The following is a 23,080-nucleotide window of genomic DNA, read 5'->3' as shown; positions in this document are numbered from 1 at the left end:
AAAGGGAGGAATTGAGTTTACATGGGAAGTGAAATCATGCTAAATTCAATACACCTGTAGGATAGGTAAAGCTGGTCAGTGCACATTGCTTTCCTCCCTTTTCTCAAGAATATGCTTATTTATGAGAAAGTAAACACCAGTTAATGAATTTAATGTCTCAAAGAAAAGTATTTTTAACTACTCAAGCCGAAACATAAGAAGGTAAAGAAAAATATATACATTTGCAACACATTTGAGCAACAAAGGACTAATTAATAGTCTTAATATAAAAGAAGATTTTAAAAGTCATCAAGGAGAAAAAAGGAGAACAGCAGATGAACAAAGAACTTGATGAATTTAAAGAATATAGGGGCGCCTGGGTGGCTCAGTCGGTTAAGCGGCCAACTTCGGCTCAGGTCACGATCTCGCGGTCCATGAGTTCGATCCCCGCGTCGGGCTCTGTGCTGACTGCTCAGAGCCTGGAGCCTGTTTCAGATTCTGTGTCTCTCTCTCTCTCTCTGACCCTCCCCCATTCATGCTCTGTCTCTCTCTCTCTCAAAAATAAATAAACGTTAACAAAAAAATTAAAAAATAAATAAATAAAGAATATAATAAATAAATTGGGGCACCTGGGTGGTTCAGTTAGTTAAGCATCTGATTTTGACTCAGGTCATGATCTCATGGTCCGTGGGATGGAGCCCCACATCGGGCTCTGTACTGACAGCTCAGAGCCTGGAGCCAACTCTGTGTCTCCCTGTCTCTCTGCCCCTCCCCAACTCACCCTCTCTCTCTCTCTCTCTCTCTCCCTCAAAAATAAACATTAAAAAATTTAAAGAATAAAATAAACAAATGAATAAATAAATGAATACATCGTGGATAACAAGAGCCGGGTGTCTTGCTGTCAGAAAGGGAGTTATGAATACAGAAAAACAGAAGGCTAGAATGAATCCTTGAAATTTATGGGTTTGGATTGGAGTATCAGTACAATCCAATATATTTCCATCGGTAAAAACTTGTGATTTTTACAATATCTTCAGATGGACAGATACAAGAATAGGATGTGTGTGTGTGTGTGTGTGTGTGTGTGTGTGTGTGTACGCATGTGATTGTGTGTACATGTGTATACACACATTTACTTTTTAGCTCAATGTGCTGAAAGAGCCCAGAGAGGGAATGATTTCTCAGTACCAATGGGCCCTTCTAGCACACATCTTGTTTTCACATGCCATTCTAAAATAAAAGGACCTGGGACTCCTTGGACAAATGGCTAGCAGGATGATAGCAGGAAAAGTATAGAATGAAGTACTTCTATAGATGAGCCTGGAATATCTTGTGGTGCCAGAAAGCAAGTGCTCAATAAATGTGGCGGTCATATAAACAAAGGTATAGGAGTCAACCTAAAACATTGACTAAATCTGGAGTAGTCTGAGCAACAAAAAAAATAATGATGTCTTAGCTCTGGTAGCTATAACAAAATACCACAGACTGAGTGGCTTAAACAATAGAAAATTATTTCTCACAGTTCTGAAGTCCAAGATCAAGGTGCTGCTGGCAAGAGAGTTTTCATTCAGAGGCCTCTCTTGGCTTATAGGTGGTTGCCATCCCACTGTGGTCACCTGACCTCTTTGTGCATGTGTGGAGACAGAGCAAGAGTAAGCTTTCTGGCGTCTCTTCTTCTAGGGGCAATCCCCTTCTGAGGGCCCCACCCTCATGACCTCTTCTAAACCTAGTTACTTCCCAAAGGCTCTTATCTCCCAAGACCATCGGATTGGGGATTAGGGCTTTAAGGTATGAATTTTGGAGAGACCACAAACATTCAGTCCATAATGGATAATGAATTATAACCCACAGAGTAAAATAAGAATCCACAAGTCCATGGACATGTAAATAATTGAATAACTGAACAAGTGGGAGAGAAATAAAAGCTCTTTGGTAGAGCAGAATTCCAACTAAAGACTTAAAAAATAATGGAAGTAAACAATCACCACTTAGCAAATATCAGAGTAATAGTTGTTTTAGTCAAGAATCTCCAATGGATACTAAACTTAGTGAGTCAAAGTATAATGAGAAACAGGATAAGTGCACAATATTAAAGTATCACCCCACAAGATTCTTATTAATTCTGAAGAGGAAAATGGCTTTATAGTGGAGAAACCTGGGAGATCCGACTTTAACCAAGTGATTAAAGTTAACATCAATAGTAACAGGACAGATTGCCATCACATGTTTTCTACTATTATATATTGAGAAGTATACACTATTGCTTTTGTGGTATTCTTACAAAAACACAGACTTGAATTCAATCAGAGGAAACCTTAGACAAACCTAAAATGAGAGACCCTAAAAGTCTGAAGTTCATGAAAGACAAAAACTGAAGAACAATACCAAATTAAGCAGAGGTGACAAGCTCATGCAATCTGTGATCCTAGATCCATCTTGAGTTAAGGGTAGTGTCATATATGATACTTCTGGGTCTCACATAACAAAAAGCATAGAAGCAAGCACTAAGTACAGTGGTTTTTAGAAAATACTTACCAATTGTTGGGGTGCCTGGGTGGCTCAGTCGGTTAAGCGTCCGACTTCAGCTCAGGTCATGATCTCTCGGTTTGTGAGTTCAAACCCGGCGTCGGGTTCTGTGCTGACACCTCAGAGCCTGGAGCCTGCTTTGGATTCTGTGTCTCGCTCTCTCTCTGCCCCTCCCCTGCTCATGCTCTGTCTCCCTCTGTCTCAAAAATAAATTAAAAAAAAAAAACATTAAAAAAAAGAGTACATTTAAAAAAAAAAAAGAAAATACTTACTGATTGTTTACGAAAGAATCTAGATGACTAGAGTCCTTTGACTTAATTAGCTCCCCCTTCTCTGAGTAGAAGCATGTGCTCTGAACCATCCATAGAGGATAGGCATGCATTTAGGCTTGTCAGAGGAGCTCTGTCCTTCACCAGAGATTTATAGTACATAGGCTAAAAAAAATTGAACAGTTGCCTTGAAACTGCTAGACTCTGCCAAGTAAAGATATTTTATGATCTCAGAGGTGACTCTGACTCATTTTTTCTTGGCTCTGGAGAACTAGAGAGCCAGGGCCCCTTGATCATGTTGTCCTTAGTCCACATCTTAGAATGTCTACTGTTCTGTGAAAGAAAGGTGCATGCAAAATGACCTCCAAAACCTGAAGGAGCCATAAGACTGAAGAAAAAGGCCCTCAAGTCCAGCTTGACAAGAAATAGTTTATTAAAAGGACTTATGGACAGAAGCATGTCTTGGGTGGCTACAAGATTAATAGATCTCCATAATCCCACCTCCTGTAAGGCCTGCTTTTGTAACTGTGAGACTGCCTGGGAGGAAATATTTGAGAATCATAGTCATATCTCCAAAATAGATCAAAGATATTGTGCCCCCAGGGTGTACTTAAGGGTGTAATTAAACAAAAATAAATAATGGGGGTGGGGGACTGTGTTCAAGAAGGTTGCAGGTCACAAAGTGGTCATCATGGCATGTTTGTCCAAGATGGCATTCTTCTGGTTCACGTATCTATCCTAAGGGTGGATACCTTTCCTATTTATTCTTTTGGGCAATGTCATTGGAAAGATAAAAAACTACAATTCCCACTGTATTTTGCCTGAGTGCTCTAAAAAATCCACCTGTACACTTTCAGTTTCCAAGAATGGTAGGCTAGCTATTGAGGTCTTCTCTTTTGATGAAAAAAACTAAAACTACCGGGCAAAAGTCACTTAGAAGCAGTGATGACCTAACATGGCAGTAAAGAATTGTGAGGCCAAAATTAAAAAATAAAATGGGAACCTCAAGGAGTAAGCTAGAACAGAAACTGCTTTTTTTTCTGGGGCATTTGACAATTCTTTTTTTTTTTTTTTTTTTTTATGAGAGAGAGAGAGAGAGCAGCATGAGTTGGGGAGAGGGGCAGAGGGAGGGAGGGAGAGAGAATCTTAAGCATGTTCCATGCTCAGTGTGGAGCATCCTGCTGAGCATGGAGCCTGATGCACAGCTCCATCCATGACCCTGGGATCATGACCTGAGCCGAAATCAAGAATCTGACATTCAACTGACTGAGCCACCCAGGAGTGAGGAATTTGACAATTCCGGTCAATTGTAACTTTTGTTTTGGTAGCCTCAGACATAAATCAAAGCTCAGGACATATAAAAGTTCAGCACTGAAGAGGAGAGCTAAAAATAATAGACACATGAGAAAAACTTGTGACTTTAAGGAGCTAGATCTTTAGAGTAAGATGAATAAGAAGTTAACCAACTTTCATAAAGATTTACATCCAAATTTTAATTCACCTGGGAGGTACAGGGAACATCAGCCCGTGAATTTGATTTAAGGTGGTCCTTGACTCATTTTGCCCCCATGTACCTTGAAACTATGCAAATTTCTGGAGGAGGATACCTTCGTCATATTCTCACATTATTCCTGAAAGTATTTTCATGAACAATGATCAGTACAGAAACAAAGATGACTGGGTAACAAAAAAAAAGTCACCCTAAGAAAGAAACAGTAAGAACAAAAATAGACTTACAAAGATTTCAAATACTGAAATCAGCAGATTCTGGGGCACCTGGGTGACTCAGTCGGTTAAGCATCTGACTGTCGATTTGGGTTCAGGTCATGATCTTGTGGTTCATGAAACTGAGCCCCGCATTGGGCTTCATGCTGACAGCACGGATCCTGCTTGGGATTATCTCTCTCCCTCTCTCTCTGTCCCTCCCCCACTCACAGATACTCTCTCTCTATCCCAAAATAAATAAATACACTTTAAAAATAAATACAGAAAAATAAAATCACCAGATACAGGCTACAATCTGACTACATTTAATATGTTTAAGGAAATAAAAGAAGATTTGAAAATAAGTACAGAAAAAAAGAAACCATACCAAAAAAAAGAATAAAATAACTGAAATTGAGAATTCATTGAACAGATTTAGCTGAAGAAAGAATTATTGAACCAGGGAACAGGTCAGCAGATATTCTCCAGAATGTAAGGTGGAAAGGCAGCAAGAGCAAGAGATAAGAGAATAAAGTTTGAAGGCCTAACATACCTTTGACTTTAATCCCAGAAGGAGAGGAGAGAGAATATGAGGTACAGAATATGAGACATGAGCACATAAAAATGACTATGGATTTTATTATTATTATTTTATTATTTTTTGGCTATGAATTTTTTTAACGTTTATTTATTTTTGAGACAGAGAGAGACAGAGCATGAACGGGGGAGGGGCAGAGAGAGGGAGACACAGAATTGGAAGCAGGCTCCAGGCTCTGAGCCATCAGCCCAGAGCCCGACGCGGGGCTCGAACTCACGGACCGTGAGATCGTGATCTGAGCTGAAGTCAGACGCTTAACCGACTGAGCCACCCAGGCGCCCCTTGGCTATGAATTTTTAAAAATTTATACTATTAACCCACAGATTCAAGAGGCCTAACAAATTCAAGAAAGATGTATAGAAATCCACAGCTAGATACAGCACACTAAAATTACAGAAAACCAAAGTCGAAGAGAAGAATCTTAAAAACAACTAAACAAAAACACACTTTCCGTCAGAAATGCCTCAGTGGAAACTTACGTAAGTTAGTTCTCAGAGCTTTAGCCCAGATATTTTATTTTACAAAAACAAAAACACAAAAACAAAAACAAAACAAAAGCAAAAACAAAAAGGAAGACAAACAAAAACAAAAACAAAGCAAAAACCAACTTACCATCTCTTAAATTAACACTCTTCTGATTTCCTTTAACAATTATAAGAAATTGATATTCAGTGCCAATTAATATGAAGACACACTAAAATCTCTCAGCAAAGAAAGAATTTTGCTTTTAATTTCTGTTAAATTTCCAGAGAAGTTGGATTTCGAAGGTATGCACCGTTTAATAGAACCAATCAAAAGAAAGAAAATACAGAAACATAAGATACAAATTTGGCTTGCCTCTTTGGATTTGGGTGGAGAACATGATGAATTTTCTGGAGATTTTTTTGTCAAATGTTTGAGACTATGTTTTTTTACTACTCACCAGGTTTAGTGTGTGAGAGATTCTGAAAATCCCTTTAATATTTTAAAAGCTATAGGATGACTGTCTCATTTATAAGAACAAAGAAGTCTCACAGGTGAAGAGAGGTGGCCCAAGGAAGTAGGAATAGCATTAGCAGGATCCAAAAGATGCGGATTCCAGTCTCCGTTTAGACTCAAATAGTTGTGTGATTTGGACAAGCCACTCTACTTCAGGGGCCACAGTTATTTTTGTCTACCATGCTATGTTCTGGGTTTCTCTACATTTACCTCAGAGAAAATCTAGATTAAAATAATGGTGTCTTGTTCTCTGGTTCTAATCTTTACCCATTAGTGCAGGACATTAAGTCCCCATACTACTTCCAGATGTCACCCAGACCGGACTCATGTGCTCCTGAACCTAGTGATCTTTTTTAAAAAGTTTGTTTGTTTATTTTGAGGAAGAGAGGGAGAGACGATGGGCATGCATGAGTTGGAGAAGGGCAGAGAAAGGGGGAGAGAGAATCCCAAGCAGGCTCTGTACTGACAGTGCAGCGTCACATGTGGGATTCGATCACATGAACAGTGGCATCATGACCTGAGCCCAAACCAAGAGTTGGATGCTTAATTGACTGAGCCATCCAGATGCCCCTGAACTTAGTGATTTTAATTTCCTATTATTTCTTTCTTCTTTCTCCCTATTTTAGACTCTCTTTAATATGTAGCTGCAGCTTCCAAAATGGAACTTAAATATCTTCTCTTGACACCAAGGCCCATTGGACACTGTGTGATATCTCTGGAGAACCCAGGGAACCAATGTGGGTGGAGCTCCCACTTTTGGGTTACCCTCTGTCACCTGGTGCAACGTGGTCTTGAGCTCCTTCTGCTCCTAGGGATATCAGTAATATTATTCTTTGGTATTTTATTTCCTGTAGTCTCCAAACTCCCAGGAAAGCTGTTTCAAGTCTGGCTGGGTAAGGAGAGAGGAAGGTGAAGACAGATGAAGAGATTATAAACATATAGTCATGAAGCAACATGAAGCAACATGAGCCGGACATTCAAAGTCTACCTTCTTTCGTGGCCACGTTCTCTACTTAGGCTTCCGGTTTGCCTCAAAGGGTTGAGAGTCATTACCCAGAGATATGACTAAGTAACTTATCCAGGAATTATCCAGTGTAAACTTTTCCAAAAACTTGAAGTGTTCCAGCAGCAGCCCTATCTTTACTGCATTGGACTTAAAGAGTCGGGACAATGTGCCTTGAAATCACTCCATTAGAGATTTAGTTCTTTGGATTCTGTGTATTTTCCAGCCCTCCCTAAAAGTGCTAGAAATCCTGATCTTCATCTGAACAGAGCCTTATCTGTGAGCTGGCTGAGGAAAAGTTAATGCAAGAAATTAGTCACAGTTTAGAGCTTCAAAAGGAGAAAAAAGTAGAGACTAAGAGATATGTCATTTTTTGGTTCCTCTCATCATGCAACTTATTTATCTTTTCTTTGTTACTGCAAAAATATTCATTGAGGGAAATTAAGGGTTGAATTGTATTCCCCCAAAAGTTTTGTTAAAGTCCCAATCTCTAGTGCCTCAGAATGTGGCCCTATTTGAAAATAGTGTCACTGCAGTTGCCATTAGTGAAGATGAGGTTATCCTAGAGTAGGATGGGCACTTAACACAATATGACCTGTGCTCTTATAAAAAGACGGGCATGTGAAAACACAGTGACACAGGGAGAATTCCACGGGAAGATTAGAGTGATGCATCTACAAAACAAGAATGGCAAAGATTGCTGAGAAATCACCAGAAGCTAGGAAGAGGCAAGGAAGACCTGGATTTCACACTTCTAGTTTCTGGAATGATGAGACAGTAGATTTATGCTGTCTTAGGTCATCCAGTTTGTGGTATTTTGCCTTAAGAAACTAGTACAAAGGCCCATGTGTCAAATCTCATCCTACTGGCTTTGGATCATAATCAAATAAGATGTGATCCCATTCTCAGGAAAATACCAGACAGGATTTAAAAAAGAGAGAGAGAAAGAGATTGGTTAAGAGGTTTGTATTGTTAGGAAAAGGGCTTTAACAACACTGTATATGTATATGTATATGTATATGTGTATGTATATGTATATGTATATGTATATGTATATGTATATCTATATCTATATCTATATCTATTATCTATCTATATATCTATATATCTATAGAGAGAGATATGCATGTATTGTACACACACTCTACAATAAATAAAAGAGTTGGCCTGGAAAAAGTGGAGCCCTGATGGGATGACACAGGTAAGATAGCCTCTGTCTTCTTCCTTTGGAAGTCCTGAGATGACAACTTTGGAGACTGAAAACATGGTTTGTGTTTATGGGCAGAGGGAAGCAGGGATCACCAGATGTTGGCATATTTTCCAAGAACAGTATGCATCAAAGTCAATTCATTACTTTTGACTGGGAAGTCAGACTGGTAGATGACAAAAGGTAGCAGACAAAGCATAGCAAGAATTAGACACACTTGGCAGTTTTCCTTATGATGTCCTTACGAACAAGATGAAGTGGTTAAGTTGGGGATTTAGGACAGCTATACCTATGGATTGGTGATTAATTAATGGAGCTATGCCAGCCTGAGTTGAGGTTTCCAGTGGAATGCCAAGAAGCTCTTACGTAAGTGCCGCCATTTTCCACATTTTTATCAGTGACCTGGAAGATTCAAGCATTGCCATTTTTTTCTTTGATGGGCCAGATGACTCCATCTATATCTAGAGGTATGCATGTGGTTCTGGATGGAGCCACTTACTTAAGAAGGGCACAGGGAAGCCAGAAAATGTTTTGAAGAGTGACTAGGTTAGTAACCTGGAAAACAGTAGTAGTTATGTAACACACACACACACACACACACACACACACACACACACACATGCACACACGCACACACACACACCCCAAGTGAAGTATTTGGGGATATTGAGGCTAAACAATGGAGGACCCAAGAAAGACATGGCAGTCAAGAGATAGTTTTACTTGGTTTGAAGGGTTGTAATCAATGGATCAAACAGTAGGGAGGCGACCTCCACTTGGCATAAAAGGAGCTTTCAGGATGTTAGAGTAAAATAAAAAATGCTGACAACAACATTTGAAAGAAAGCAAATCTCTATGGATTAATCTATAAATTTAGTAAAAACTCCAGGAGGGTTCTTTTTTAGGAATCTAATAACTTGGTCTAAATATGTAGAAGAATAGAGGCCTATAAGTAGATAAATAATTTTTTTTAATTTATTTATTTTTGAGAGAGAAAGAGACAGAGTCCAAGTGGGGGAGAGGCAGAGAAAGAGAAACAGAATCTGAAGCAGGCTCCAGGCTCTGAGATGTCAGCACAGAGCCTGACATAGGGCTCAAACCCACGAGCTGTGAGATCATGATCTGAGCCTAAGTCAGATGCTCAACCGACTGAGCCACCCAGACACAGCAGTAGCTAAATCACCTTTGAAAAAGAAGAGCAAAAATGTTATTCTTGCCCAAAGAATGGTAAGGTATACCACACAGCCATGATAATAAAACAGGGGGGAGCCGGTGCGGCCACAGGGAAACAAGCCAATGGAAAAGAAGAACTCAGTGACAGACTTACGCCATTAGGGCAACCTAGTGCACGTTGGAGGTACAACTCAGTGGCGAACAAATGGATTGTTCAATGGGTGCTGTTGAGGAAACTGGTGGACTATGTGGGGAAAAATATAGATGGAAGAACTAGTGTAAAAGTGGATGTAGAACTAGATGTGAAGGAAACTCTAAAGCAAACAGAAAAAAATATAGAGATACATTTTGTGATTTTGGAGTAGGAAGGACTTAAATGAAATTGCCAAAACACAAAGCCCTAGGGGGGAAATATTCAACTATTTCAAACTGAAAGATTTTTCAGTGATAACCTATGCAAAGTTATCAGAGTAAACAGTGATAGATTGGAAATAGCTATTTGCAACATGAACACCATGAGAAGTGAATACCTAGCTATGCAAAACACCACAAGTAAATATCTAGGATACATAGACCAATTCACAAGGGAAAGATAAGAAGCCTAGTTACGGGGCACCTGGCTGGCTCAGTCGGTCGAGCATCCAACTCTTGACTTCAGCTCAGGTCATGATCTCACAGTTTGTGAGATCAAGCCCTGCATCAGGTTCTGCACTGACAACACAGAGCCTGCTTGGGATTCTCTCCCTCTCTCTCGCCCTCCCCTGCATTCTCTCTCTCTCTCTCTCAAAAGAAATAAATAAAACTCTGAAAAAAAAGAAGCCTAATTAGAAAAGGTCCTATCAAGATAGACTTGTGAGACCTTGGTTTCCTCATTTGCTCATTCAATGAATACTTATTGAGTGGCTATCACATATCAGCACTGTTCCAGGCACTGGGGATAGAGCAGACAACGCTTCCTGCCCTTATGGCATTTAAATACTCCACAATATTCTCTTCCGTTAATAGGAAAAAGACATTAGTTTCTACTAAATGAAATTTCCTTTTAAATGTCAATGGTATCAGTTTAAATTGTGAGGAATTTTTAGGGTGCATTTCTTTTAAATTCATACTTCTGCATGATGATAAATAACTTCCAAGGACACACAGGTTTGACAGGCACAGAAAGCTGACGCTTCACCCGTGTTTGGAGTGTAAAGCCTAGTGTTTGGGTGGACCCAGAATGCCTAAGACTGAATCATGGCTCTTCCCTATCACCTATGCATAGTATTTGGCAACTTCTCTGAGCTTCAGTGTCTTTATCATAAAATGGAACTAATGGTCAGACTTGCTGTGAAATCGGTAAAGGATTAAATGATATAATATAAAACAGGACAGCATCTGGCACATGATAAAAACTTAATGTTGGCTCTTTTTACTTCTATGTCTTGATTAGGACCTTACGCTTCCAAAAATTGTTATTTTCCTGCACACCGTATTTCAAAATGAGTACGGTAACATCTTCGGGTTATGAATCAGGTAATTCGTTTTCCTTTTAAGTAATGACCAGAAAAGCAAATCATATGCTTTCCCTGCCTCTGTACCCTGGTGGTGTCTGAGGCGTGTCCCATGGGTTAAACATTAATCCTCCTGTGTGACACCTGAACTCAGCATTGCAGGACTGGAGGGGAAGTGAGAGACCGACTCACCAGGCCCAGCCCTGTCCCACACAGGAAGATTCAAAGGCCTGGAGGAGGCAAGTGCCCTGCCCCGAGTTGCCACAGCTAGAACCGTGGTGCTACTTGTGTGGTTATGATTAATTGGTTGTGATTAAAAAAGATTATCATGATTAGGAAATCAAGGTTGTGGTCAGGAAAGAGTCCAGTCATTCAGCTGACTTTGTAAAATGGGATGAACCGGTGACATGAATAATCTCACCTAATTAGAGACCTGGACTCCAAAGACTCGTGGTGATTCCAGGTATGAAGAATTCGCAAGACATCCCGGTTTGCCTGTCATGCTTTGGTGCAGCGGGTGGAGCCAGTCTTCCTCATTAGAATAAGGTAAACAGATTCGACCCAGTTATAAATGGGGGGAAAAAATGTGTGTCCTCTGTCACTGAGGGTTGTAGAGAGCGGTGCCTGGCTGGAGAACTCAGTGCAGCGGAGAAAAGGGGCAGAGCATGAGTTCCAAGTCAAAATCCATTGGGATCATCGGAGTGCCTTTCTCAAAGGGCCAGGTGAGTAAAACACCCGGCTTTGAATAACTGGAATTTATCACAGAGTTTCAGACTTTAGAATTAGGAAAATGTTCATGTCTGGTTAGTTCAGTTCCCTGGTGCAACTGGGCCTGAAATATATATTTTAAAGTCTTCTTACCTTTTTGCAACATTGTAGAATTATGATCACCATGTCACCTATCCTGGTGGTTCCTAATCTCAGCCACAGCCAGTTCTATTTGAATCTACTAAGTTTTTCTTCTTCTTATTGTTTAAGAGAACATATTTTTATTTGAATGGAAATGGACTATTTTTGTATTATAGCTATTCACTGAGATTTCCATGTTCTTGTGGTTTTGGGTTTTACAGTGCATACATAGAGGGCAAGAGGATTTTAAGAAAACACATTGGTTTAGGGATGTATTAATGCCTAGAGCCATTTCATAGATTGGCAGCAATTTTCAGACTTCTTGTAATTTGCATAACCTAAATGTTATTGCTTTATGCAACTTTATGACTGATTCACATCATTTGAGGGCTTTAATGCTTCTGTGAAAGTGTTAGTTCATGGTCTGGGCAGAACCCTTTGTGTAGCCCTTTTTGAGGGAGGAAAAAAGAAAGAAAAGAAAATCCAACTGGAAGTTGGCAGTATTGAAAGGACCGATGCATTTATGAAATTCCCTGATTGCCAACACATGCCAGGAACATTTCATTACATGGTCTTTTCTTCTGCCTGGGCACACTCATTCTGGCAGATAGAATGTGATTATGGACACCTTAGGCTCCAGGATGCATCTGTGCTTAAAGGGGGAAATAAAGAACAAAAACAAAGGCAACCTGACAAAGCGAATTGAAACTCCTAGGGGTGAAACTTTGTCACTGTTGTTATTTCAAACGGGGTCTTCTTTGTCTCTTTGCCCATGTAGGCCGTACTTCGCTCCTCTTAGTTTTGAACCTGCGCTTGGCACTCTGGCATTTTATTGCAAAACAGATTGGGGGAGGTCAGAGGGTAGAGACCCAAACTGCATTTGGACTGTCAGTAAATACGGCAGCACTTCCCTCCTAGTCCTTTAAAGTCCTCTCCCGAATCATGGGGACATTTGGCTGACGGAGAAATGTTTCTTCTAGTGCTGGAGTTAATTGCAAAACCCACAATGTACTCACCTATTCTTGGGACAGGTTTTAGCAAAGACAGAATTAAAATAGCTGACCAAAAGGAAGGAAAGGAGGCAGGAAAACAAAAAATTTCAGAAGGAAGGAAGGGAGGCCGAAGGGAGGGAGCGAGGGAGGGAGGTAACAGCCTGAGCATACTCTGGCCCCTGGACCTCGGCAGAGGACCTTATGCTGATAGGGATAGCCCTTCAAAGGGACAGTATTTTGAAATACAGCCTGATGCATTTTCCATTCTTGGTATTTCTTTTTTTTTGTTTTTCTCTACAGCTCTTCCCCTATTAATGGCCCCATGAGAATGAAGCTTACTGTCTCGTGGTAGTAAGGACGCAGAGATATTTTTGCACTAAGCCATAGCATAGAGGGAAATGGTGGCCAGCATATTAGCATCTCTCCTCACCTAAAGGAGGTAGAAGGCTGACAAACAGGCAAAGGAGAGGATTAGAGGATTAGGATGAGGAGAAGGTTGAGTCTGAGAAAAGCCTCCATCCCCTGCCTCACTCCCTCGCAAGGCAGTGAGGGGTGGGGGAGAGGCGATGGCAAAAAATGAGGTATTATATTTATTTTATAGTTAACTGAGGATCAGAGAGGTTTAGTAATCTGCTAAGTTGCTAGCCTTGGCTGTGTGGTTCCAGACAGGATTGTATGATTCAAAGCCTATGCACCTGACTTGGGTCGATGCCTGTAGAGCCACAGCATACTTCACACTTGTTGGCATTTAGGGATCTGGACCCAGCTTCAGAGTCAGTAGAGTTAACAAAATGATTTCCAAACTGGGCGGATAAACCAAGCAACGAGGAGATACCAATCGTGAGAAGCATTTTGACTCAAACAAATAAAGAATGATGGAAAGAGTCACTCTGGGAAATGTAACCACTGTGTTAGAGCAGATATAGTGTCAACCAAGGCATCTGTAAGACTTGTTCTAAAGCTTGAAAGGAAAGGGGAAAAGGCCAGGGAGTTTTCTCAAGGTGACAATCTGTGAGCACCTAGTAAGTGTCGGCCCTAACTACAACACACAGCGCCGGAAGTGGAAAGAACATTGGACTGAACTCTAATAAGGAGGAAAGACAAAGCAAGCAAGTACAAAACCAAAGGCAAAACTTGAGCCAAGCAGCACTCTATTGAGGTTTAAAGAAAGGGAAATTATATCTGCTTGATGAAGGTTGTGTGTGGGGGGGGGGGGGGCGGGGGGGGGAGGGTAGTCGTTCAAGAAGGGAATGGAGAAAAGGAGCAACATGTGTCAGGAACAGGAATTTGACATTGAGGATTTGCTTAGCAGCCAGGGTGAGTCATCTGGAATTAGGTAGAAATATTTGCTTCGTTTGGTGCCATAGCCCCAATCCCAGGGATATAGACACATGAGCCTTTTGGCACATCTCATGGGACAATGCAAAATAACGTTCTGTGTCTAAAAGCCTTGTTGGAAATTAGAATCAGAGAGGTGCATAAGAAAATTGTTTCTTAAGACTTCTATTCTGCCAGGAGTCTAGAGAGGATTTATTGCAAGAAGGAAGTGTGTTCGATTTTCTGATGTAAAAACAACAAGAAGAGAATTCTTGTCCATGGTGCCTAACCAGGTCAAAACCTGAAATACCGGGCTGGTCTTTGTGGATTCAGCTCCCAAGTGATGACGTTCTGCTGCCTGCTTTCTCCCCAGGAGCTTGCTAACTCACTGCCATGAGGACATGCACGTAGGGCTCTCCTGCCTTGCTTTTTTTTTTCCCTTATGCTTTTACCCAAGTTTTCCCCTGGGTTTGCAGTATTTTTCCATCCCACCATCCATTTTCCTGAAAACCTACTTGTGTTGCAAGACTCTGCTGAAATGTCACCTACTGCATGTAGCCTTACCTGACACATGCTCTGTCCCCAGCTGAGCTAGGAGCAGCCTGTTTTTGTCGTTAAAGCATCTTGTATCTGCATTGAAGTAACTCTCCTAGTACCGTAACTGGGGTTCAATATACAAATTCCATATTAGCTTATGAGTTACCCCAAGAAAGAAGCCCTCTCTTTTTCATGATTTTCTATCAGAGTGCTTTCGCACAAAATACGTGCTCACCTTGTTGATAACATGGTGTCTGTCATGGGGAGAGGCGATGCAGGTTCTGGAATCCAAAGAACTTGGATGTGAAATAAGGCTCTGCCACTTGTTAGCTGTGTGCCCATAGGAGAACTCTATAACCTCTCTGATTCTAGATCCTCATTTTTAACATAGGACTAATTCAGTCTGCCTTGCTGTGATGACTAAATGAGATGGTGTAAATTCCCAGCTCTGTAGGAACTCAACTGATTAAATAATGAGAAGAGTTTCTATTGTGGGCAGCTGATCACATCTGAATTATTTTATTGTTTAATTGTTCAGCCACGAGGAGGCGTGGAAGAAGGCCCTACAGTATTGAGAAAGGCTGGCCTGCTTGAGAAACTTAAAGAACAAGGTAATTTTTCCATTGAAAGACGATCAGCCTGGGGTACCTGGGTGGCTTAGCTGGTTAAGTGCTGACTCTTGATTTCGCTCAGGTCATGATCCCAGAGTCATGGGATCAAGACCCGAGTTGGGCTCCACGCTGAGTGTGCCACCTGCTTACGATTCTCTCTTTCTCCCTCTACCTCCTCCCCAACTTGTGTGCTCATGTGCTCTCAAAAAAAAAAAAAAAAAAAAAGGTAGAGGCTCCTGCTGGAATGGGGTATATCTGGAATGACATTTATCGCACAGAATTGCAGCACTAGTGATAACTTTAGAAGTACAATCATATATATATATATGTGTGTGTGTGTGTGTGTGTGTATGTATATATATATATATATATATATATATATATATATATATATATATGGCAGTGTGTGGAGAAAATGCTCAGTAAGTATTGTTGGATGAATATCTTCACTCAGGTATTTTGTCTTTCCAGCCAAACTTTTTACTGTATAAGAATCTGTGTGCAAGAACTGGGGTTGGGTGGGTGATAAGGGAGGTGGGGGATTTGCAAATGAAAAGTAAGGGGCAGCAGGAAGTACAATGCTAGCAAGAGGACCCCTGTTTGTAAAAGGAAGTAAATGATGATGTCGAGGATGATGATGATGACGATAGCACCTGGTGTTTGCATAGTGTGTATGTGCGTATACACGTACATATACATTCACATACACATACGTGAGCAGACAAAGGAAAAAATGATATAGAATTTAAAAGTACAGGCTAAATCAGATGTTGTCTTTGCATATAACATCCTGATGAAGTATCGGAGAGGACACAGGGCAACTGGAACCCTCCCGTTTCCAGTGGGAATGTATAATGATAGAGCCACTTTGGAAAGCAGTTTGGCAGTTTCTCCAAAAAACATACATTTGCCTTTTCACCCATCAAATCTACTCCTAGGTATTTATCCAAGAGAAGTGAAAACACATCCCCACAAAGACTTGCACTTGAATGTTTCTAGCAGCATTATTTATATAGCCAAAAAAAAAAAACAAAAACAAAAACAAAAAACAAAATGCCCATCAACTGGTGAATGGATAAATGACAAGTAGTACATCCGTACTATAAGATAGTACCCAACAATAAAAAGGAACAGACCACTGACACAAGCAAGGACATGGATGAACTTCAAAGACAACATGCTAAGTGAAAGAGACCAGACACAAAAGACTACCTACTGTATGACCGCTTTTACGTGAAATTCTAGAAAAGACAAAAGCACAGCAACAGCAAGATGATCAGCAGGGGGGCCTACCTTGGGGTGGGCGCAGGGCATGACTGCAAAGGGGCATGGGGGAGTTTGGGGGGCATAGGGGAGGTGTTCTAAATCTTGATTATGGTTCTGGTTACAAGACTATAGATTTCTAGAATTCGTTGACCTGTACACTTAAAATGAGTGAATTTTAGTAAATGATAAATAAGAATTAATTAAATAAGAATAAAATAGTAAATAAGAATTAATTAAATAAGAATAAAATAGTAAATAAGAATTACACCTCATGAAGCTGAAAAAAGGAGGGAGCTAGAGAACAGAAATGTTGGGTAAATGGACTGGACTAGTGTCTCAGTAAACAAGCATCATTTGGTCAGATTTTATATCAAGTTAAATCTCTTAAAGGTGTTACTGAATCACGGATATGCGCAAGCATAAAATAAATACAATATACAATGACTAGTTAGATCAGAACACTGAACTGGTCCCATGTCGGTTTTACATGAAGCTCTCTGTACCTTGAAGCTTCATGCAAGGCTTTCTAGCAAATGCACCCATGTCCTTAGGAACTTTGGGTTACCTGCAATTTCTCCCTATTATAAAAGTATAATAATAAAGCCTTTATTTCCTGAGTTCACTGAAGTGTTAGGCTCATTGCTGATAATATACTTATTGAATTTTGATACCATTACTGAGGCAGGTCCAATGCACAGAGGACAGAGCTGAGCTACTTCAGCAAGTGACAGATTGGATTGAAACCAAGGACTGTTAATTACAGAGTCAGGAAACTTAGAAAATACTAGTGTATTTCCTTCTGGGCATAAATGCACACACACACACACACACACACACACATTCTTCTAAAAAAAACTATTTTTTATTATAAATACAAGACACGCTTATTGCAAAGGTGGAAAGAACATAGGCAGAGAGAGGGCCACACAGAGATCAAGAGAGCGAAGCCACTCGTTAAGCCCAAACCAGAAGATTATCGCTGTCATACTTTAGTGTCCAGCCTAACTGGATTGGTTCCACAAGTATTGACCGAGACCCCGGTGTTCAGCTGAGAGGATGACGTCAGGCAAAAGTAGACATGGATTCTTCTGCCTTTGCAACTTTTGCAGTCCTTCCAGATGCTTTCTTTGCTTATAAAAGTGCACTGTTTTGTAAATTTGGAATCATCGCACACAGACTCATCTTTTTTTATGTAGTAACCTGAAACTTTTGGTGTTAATTATAGGGTGTGATGTGAAAGATTACGGGGACCTGCCCTTTGTTGACGTCCCTAATGATCCTCCCTTTGAAATTGTGAAGAATCCAAGGTCTGTGGGAAAAGCGAATGAGCAGCTGGCTGGTGTGGTGGCAGAGGTGAAGAAGAATGGAAGGACCAGCCTGGTGCTGGGCGGAGACCACAGGTCTTGTTTAATGCTTTTCTCCATGAAGTCTGGCACAAATGGCATGAGGGAGGATGACCAAAACCATGAGGAGAGAGAAAATATGAAAGGGAAAGCACTGATCAATACTTAATACCAAATTTTCTGCCTTTTTTCCTTTTAATTGCATTGGTTGCTACTTTCTTTTGGAAACACAGACTCCCCTCTATTTGAAGTCTTGCATTATCTTTATTACAGCAGAAAATACATGACATGAATGGATTTCCGTAAACAATTCCACACAAACTTACATTCCGAAATAAATAAGCATGAGGAAGTCACAGCCAGCTCATTGTACTTGATACAATAATAGGGTAATAGGAACAACTTATTAAAGTCAATATTTAAAGTCTATGCTGCCCATTATAAAGGTAATATTTTCAAATTCTTGAAACATACACACACGTAAATAAGATTGTAGTAATTTTAGCTTCCTAACAACCATTTCAAATGAAACTGAAATTCTGGCATATTTCTTTCCTGCCATACTGTTTTTATTGTACCTGATTTTGTTTACCAAGTGCGTGTGTTATCCTATACGTTATTCTTAACCTAAAGCACAGATTTCCTTATGTTACTTCATGATATAGATAGGCATAATTTTTATTGTTGCATAATTTTTCATCAAGGTATTAAAAATCACTATACATCTCCATATTGTCAGATACTCAGGTAATTTTCAAATTTTCACAATTATAAATGTGGCAAAAATATTTTTGTGCATCAGCCTTCTTAACGTCTACCCTCAAGGTCGCTGGATACATTATCAGAAGTCTGATCAGGTCAGAAAGTACAACATTACAATCACTCTTGATGTAAGAGTCAATCACCTCAGCTCCTTGGTTTCCCCTAAAACTCAGCTGAGAAACTGGGGTTCACTTTCTTTTTAAGTGGAAACATTTGTAAGTGGAAATTTTAAGAGTGGCATATAGCCTCAAGACAAGAAATCTGAAGGGAAAACAAACATCAAGCTGAGTAATTAATACTCAAACTTCAAGCAGAGGATCTGAGTGTTGACAGTGAGTAAGCACCCAGGATATCCTGGCTGAAATGAATACAAGGATTTCTGAGTGATACTCTCCCATTGTAAAATAATTGGATTTTAGGAAAAATGGAAGGATTCTGTGGTAATTCACTTGAGAGAATGAAGTATTTACCGAGAGAATTGAGAGTACAGAAAATCAGCCTGATACAATATTGAGAATTAAATAGTGTCTCATGCTAAGGAATTCATGTGGTTAGTGTTTTATACAGATTTTTTTGCTTAAAATAATAATTTGCAATTTTATTAGAAGGTGGTTTCCAAAAAACAAAAAAATCACAAGTTTTTTAGCAAGGCCATTGATGCAAACATAACTTGCTAGCAATTAACATAAGCTATGATTTCTCTTTTAATTGGCAGCTCTAATTAAAAATCTGTCAGAAATAGCAGCCATTTTGACTTAAAGGAAAACCAAGTGAGAGCACTGAGTTAATAATATGATGGATGTCATAAACTGCAAAGCTGTTGTTTACACAAACTTTTTTTTTCCTGTGTAGTATGGCGATTGGAAGCATCTCTGGCCATGCCAGGGTCCACCCAGATCTCTGCGTCATTTGGGTGGATGCTCACACTGATATCAACACTCCATTGACAACCACAAGTGGGAACTTGCACGGACAGCCTGTGTCTTTCCTCCTGAAGGAACTAAAAGGAAAGGTAAAAGGCTGGTTGGTATTCTATTACAGAACAATCATCGCTTTAGCAGAAGTTCAGGAGATAGAAAGGAAGGAAGAACCCTGTGCCATCTTATTTGTGGTGTGATCTCAATCCACTTTGTCAGCAGTCAATAAGCAAAGGGGGTGGCGGATAAGGGTAGTGAGGCTCTGTGCCTCTGCCGTACATGGTAGTTTACAAACTGACCTTACAAATATCTTCCCTTTTGATTTTTAAACTACCCTTTTTAGTAGGTGGGGCAGAAAGTGATCCTTTATATAAGCAAGTTAGCAGAGGTTCAGAGGTTATAACTTGCTCAAGATCACATGCCAAGTACATGGCAAGGCAAGGGCCAAAACTGGTCTCCGACAACCTACGTCTTCCTACTGCATGCCACACAGCCTCTCATTCTTACCGAGTGTCCCCTCCATGTCATGGGAATTTTCAAAAGTGTTTTAAAATGTGTATTACAATGGCTTATTATTTAACATCTTTACTGTGAGAAGTTCATATCTACATCGCAAGAGGAAGAACTACCTCCTGTTCCCTAGAAGCTTCTTTTCTAACACATATGACATTCCAGATTTAACACTGTGGTTCATAATTTTCATTGATATTCTGTAGCATATCAATAAAACAATTTTTATTGATATAGCTTTAGTATGTTGGTCTTTATGATGATCCTTGGGGATGCAAATCCCCTTGTTAAAGGCTCAGAACTGATGACCAAGTGATAGGTTTATAAACTTACATGGGAACAGCCATCTCTGGCTCTGGGACATCTGGAAAGCAACCAAAGGGCTGCCCGAAAATTCCCCCAGTCACTCTAAGCCATCCTCTGGGATTAAGTCCTTACTGATGAGAGAAAGAAGGAAGCTACAAAAGTAATGAAAGCACACTGATTTCTTTATGGCAGAGTTTTGGGAAAACAGGGTCCAGTGGAATGGGGCACAGAGCAGGTAAATGCTGACAAATGATTCAGGTCAGGTCTGGGCCACAGGGTGAGGGTGGGTAAGCAAATCTAGAGTGCCACAAGGGGAGGCAGGCATTCTCTTCTGAATTTTGTACTGTCTTTAATGATTTCCTCGAAACTCGTGTTCTAAATGTAAGATATACGCAGTCCGATAAGTGCCCTTTACTTCTAAGGTAAGATCTGCTCAAGAATCATACATGTTAACCAAATGGAAACATTGCAATTTTAGATCCCTGATGTACCAGGATTCTCGTGGGTGACTCCCTGCATATCCGCCAAAGATATTGTGTATATTGGCCTGAGAGACGTGGACCCTGGGGAACAGTAAGTTTAATTCCTTGATGCGATTTACCTTCGCTTTCTCCCTTTTGCATGCATGCTGGTCAAACCTGTGACACAAAAATTGTTTTAAGTACCAAGCATTATATCGATATCTATATATCCATATAAGTATTTATGTATATAACTCAGGTGAATTTTATATTGGCTTGCTGTTAAAAATACATTGATATATACATATAGGTCACAGAACTCAAATATTTTATGTATCATACCACAACGATCTTTTCTTTAAAAGGAAACAGTAGTGCATAGAACTAGACTCTTTATTAATTGTAGGTTATATTAATATTTCCTCTTTCATAGCTATATTTTGAAAACTCTGGGTATTAAGTATTTTTCAATGACTGAAGTGGATAAACTGGGCATTGGCAAGGTGATGGAAGAAGCACTCAGCTACCTACTAGGAAGGTATGATCCTTGTAAATATTATTAAAAAGACTTACTACTGATGTTAATAGATGTTAAGTTATTAATAAGGACTCTATATAAAATCATAGAACTTCACTGGATTGTTACTTTTGATGAAACAAGGTAAGAACTGTATTTCTGTGGTACATATTAAACCACTAACTTTAAACTGAGTTTCCTGGGGTGCCTTGGGTGGCTCAGTTGGTTAAGCGTCCGACTTCAGCTCAGGTTACGGTCTCATGGTTCATAGTTCGAGCCCCACATCGGGCTCTGTGCTGACAGCTCAGAGCCTGGAGCCTGCTTCAGATTCTGTGACTCCCTCTCTCTCTCTGCCCCTCCCCCACTCACACTCTGTCTCTCTCTCTCTCAAAAAATAAGTAAACATTAAAAAATTAAAAAAAAAAAAATTAAGCTGAGTGTCCTTCCCACCTCTTAAAAGAAAGAAAAGGCCAATTCATTTGAGCTTCGATGTTGATGGACTGGACCCATCCTTCACACCAGCTACTGGCACACCAGTCCCGGGAGGTCTGACTTACAGAGAAGGTCTCTACATTACAGAAGAAATTTACAAAACAGGTAGGTAAAAACTGGGGTGAATAAAGAAGCAAGTGTACACATGGCCAATATAGATTTATACCCCCTGATCTCAAAGTCAAGGCCCATTGGACACTTCCAGAATGCCCATCTCATGATGCAATCCCCACCTCTTTACACTCCTGGATAATATTTCAAGTCAGGTTATGAACTAAAAACGTCAACTATTTACCAAATTACATTATTTTCATTTGTTATTACAGGGCTACTCTCAGGATTAGATATAATGGAAGTGAACCCATCTCTGGGGAAGACACCGGAAGAAGTAACTCGAACAGTGAACACAGCAGTAACAGTAACCTTGGCTTGCTTTGGAGTTGCTCGGGAGGGTAATCATAAGCCTATTGACTACCTTAACCCACCTAAGTAAATGTGGACATGCCATGTAAAAATCTCATAGCTAATGTCATAATTCGCCAATCTAATAACTTACTTAAGCTTACAGCTATTGCCCCAGTGATTTGATCTTCCCAAAAAATCTTCTGCCTTGGTAATTATTATTAAAATTAGTATAAACTATCAATTCCCTCTGGTATGAAATTCAAGACTTGGACATTCTAACTTCTGTGAAACTGAAAAGTTTGTATTTCTCATTTTGGCAAAAGACATCCTTAGAGAAGGATACGTTAACTTCCAAATAACATTTGCTGGCCTTTAAAACAAACACACACCTGTTTAAGCCCACACATGTAGAATGGGACTCCTGATGTCAGCAGATTAAGCTTACCCCACCTGAAAGGGATCATATTCTTATGTTGTTCAAAAGATGTGATTTTTATAATAAACTCTCTATATTAAGGTTCTCTCATGTCTACATGTTTCTAAATACATGGAATTGCTAAGGATTTAAAAAGCCACAGTGAAATCATCATCCTCAAAATTCTGTAAGCCTGGTGAAATGAAACTCTGGGTCTGGTTTCTTCAACTGCAAAATGGGCAATGATAGGGCCTGGGGAATCTCCACATTCATTAATGTTTGACGATCATGTTTTACTTTTGTAAAAACCTCAGACATGGTGTTGGTTTATATTTTAAGCAAAGCTTCTATTCACGTAGGCTTTCTGGAGGCCTACCCTGGAGGTAGAAAAAAGAAATCAAATTGCTATTGTTTCTAAGATCTAACTCGGATAGGAATTTCACTTAAAAT

At 39.9% G+C, this 23,080-nt stretch overlaps 1 protein-coding gene across 1 annotated transcript; it reads left to right on the top strand.

Annotated features, from left to right (window-relative positions):
• The first annotated feature begins 11,517 nt into the window (after positions 1-11,517).
• ARG1 (arginase 1) lies at positions 11,518-22,736 on the top strand. The gene is made up of 8 exons (XM_019420581.2): positions 11,518-11,652; positions 15,164-15,236; positions 17,728-17,902; positions 19,460-19,619; positions 20,819-20,913; positions 21,235-21,339; positions 21,779-21,915; positions 22,137-22,736. The coding sequence occupies exons 1-8, from the start codon at positions 11,596-11,598 to the stop codon at positions 22,301-22,303; spliced, it is 969 nt and encodes a 322-aa protein (XP_019276126.1). The 5' UTR covers positions 11,518-11,595; the 3' UTR covers positions 22,304-22,736.
• Positions 22,737-23,080: the final 344 nt, after the last annotated feature.

This window comes from Panthera pardus, unplaced genomic scaffold (assembly GCF_024362965.1).
Source record: "Panthera pardus isolate Hobbes unplaced genomic scaffold, ASM2436296v1 HiC_scaffold_17, whole genome shotgun sequence".
In the NCBI taxonomy this organism is placed as follows: Eukaryota; Metazoa; Chordata; class Mammalia; order Carnivora; family Felidae; genus Panthera; species Panthera pardus.
This window is presented reverse-complemented; position numbering and strand designations above follow the sequence as displayed.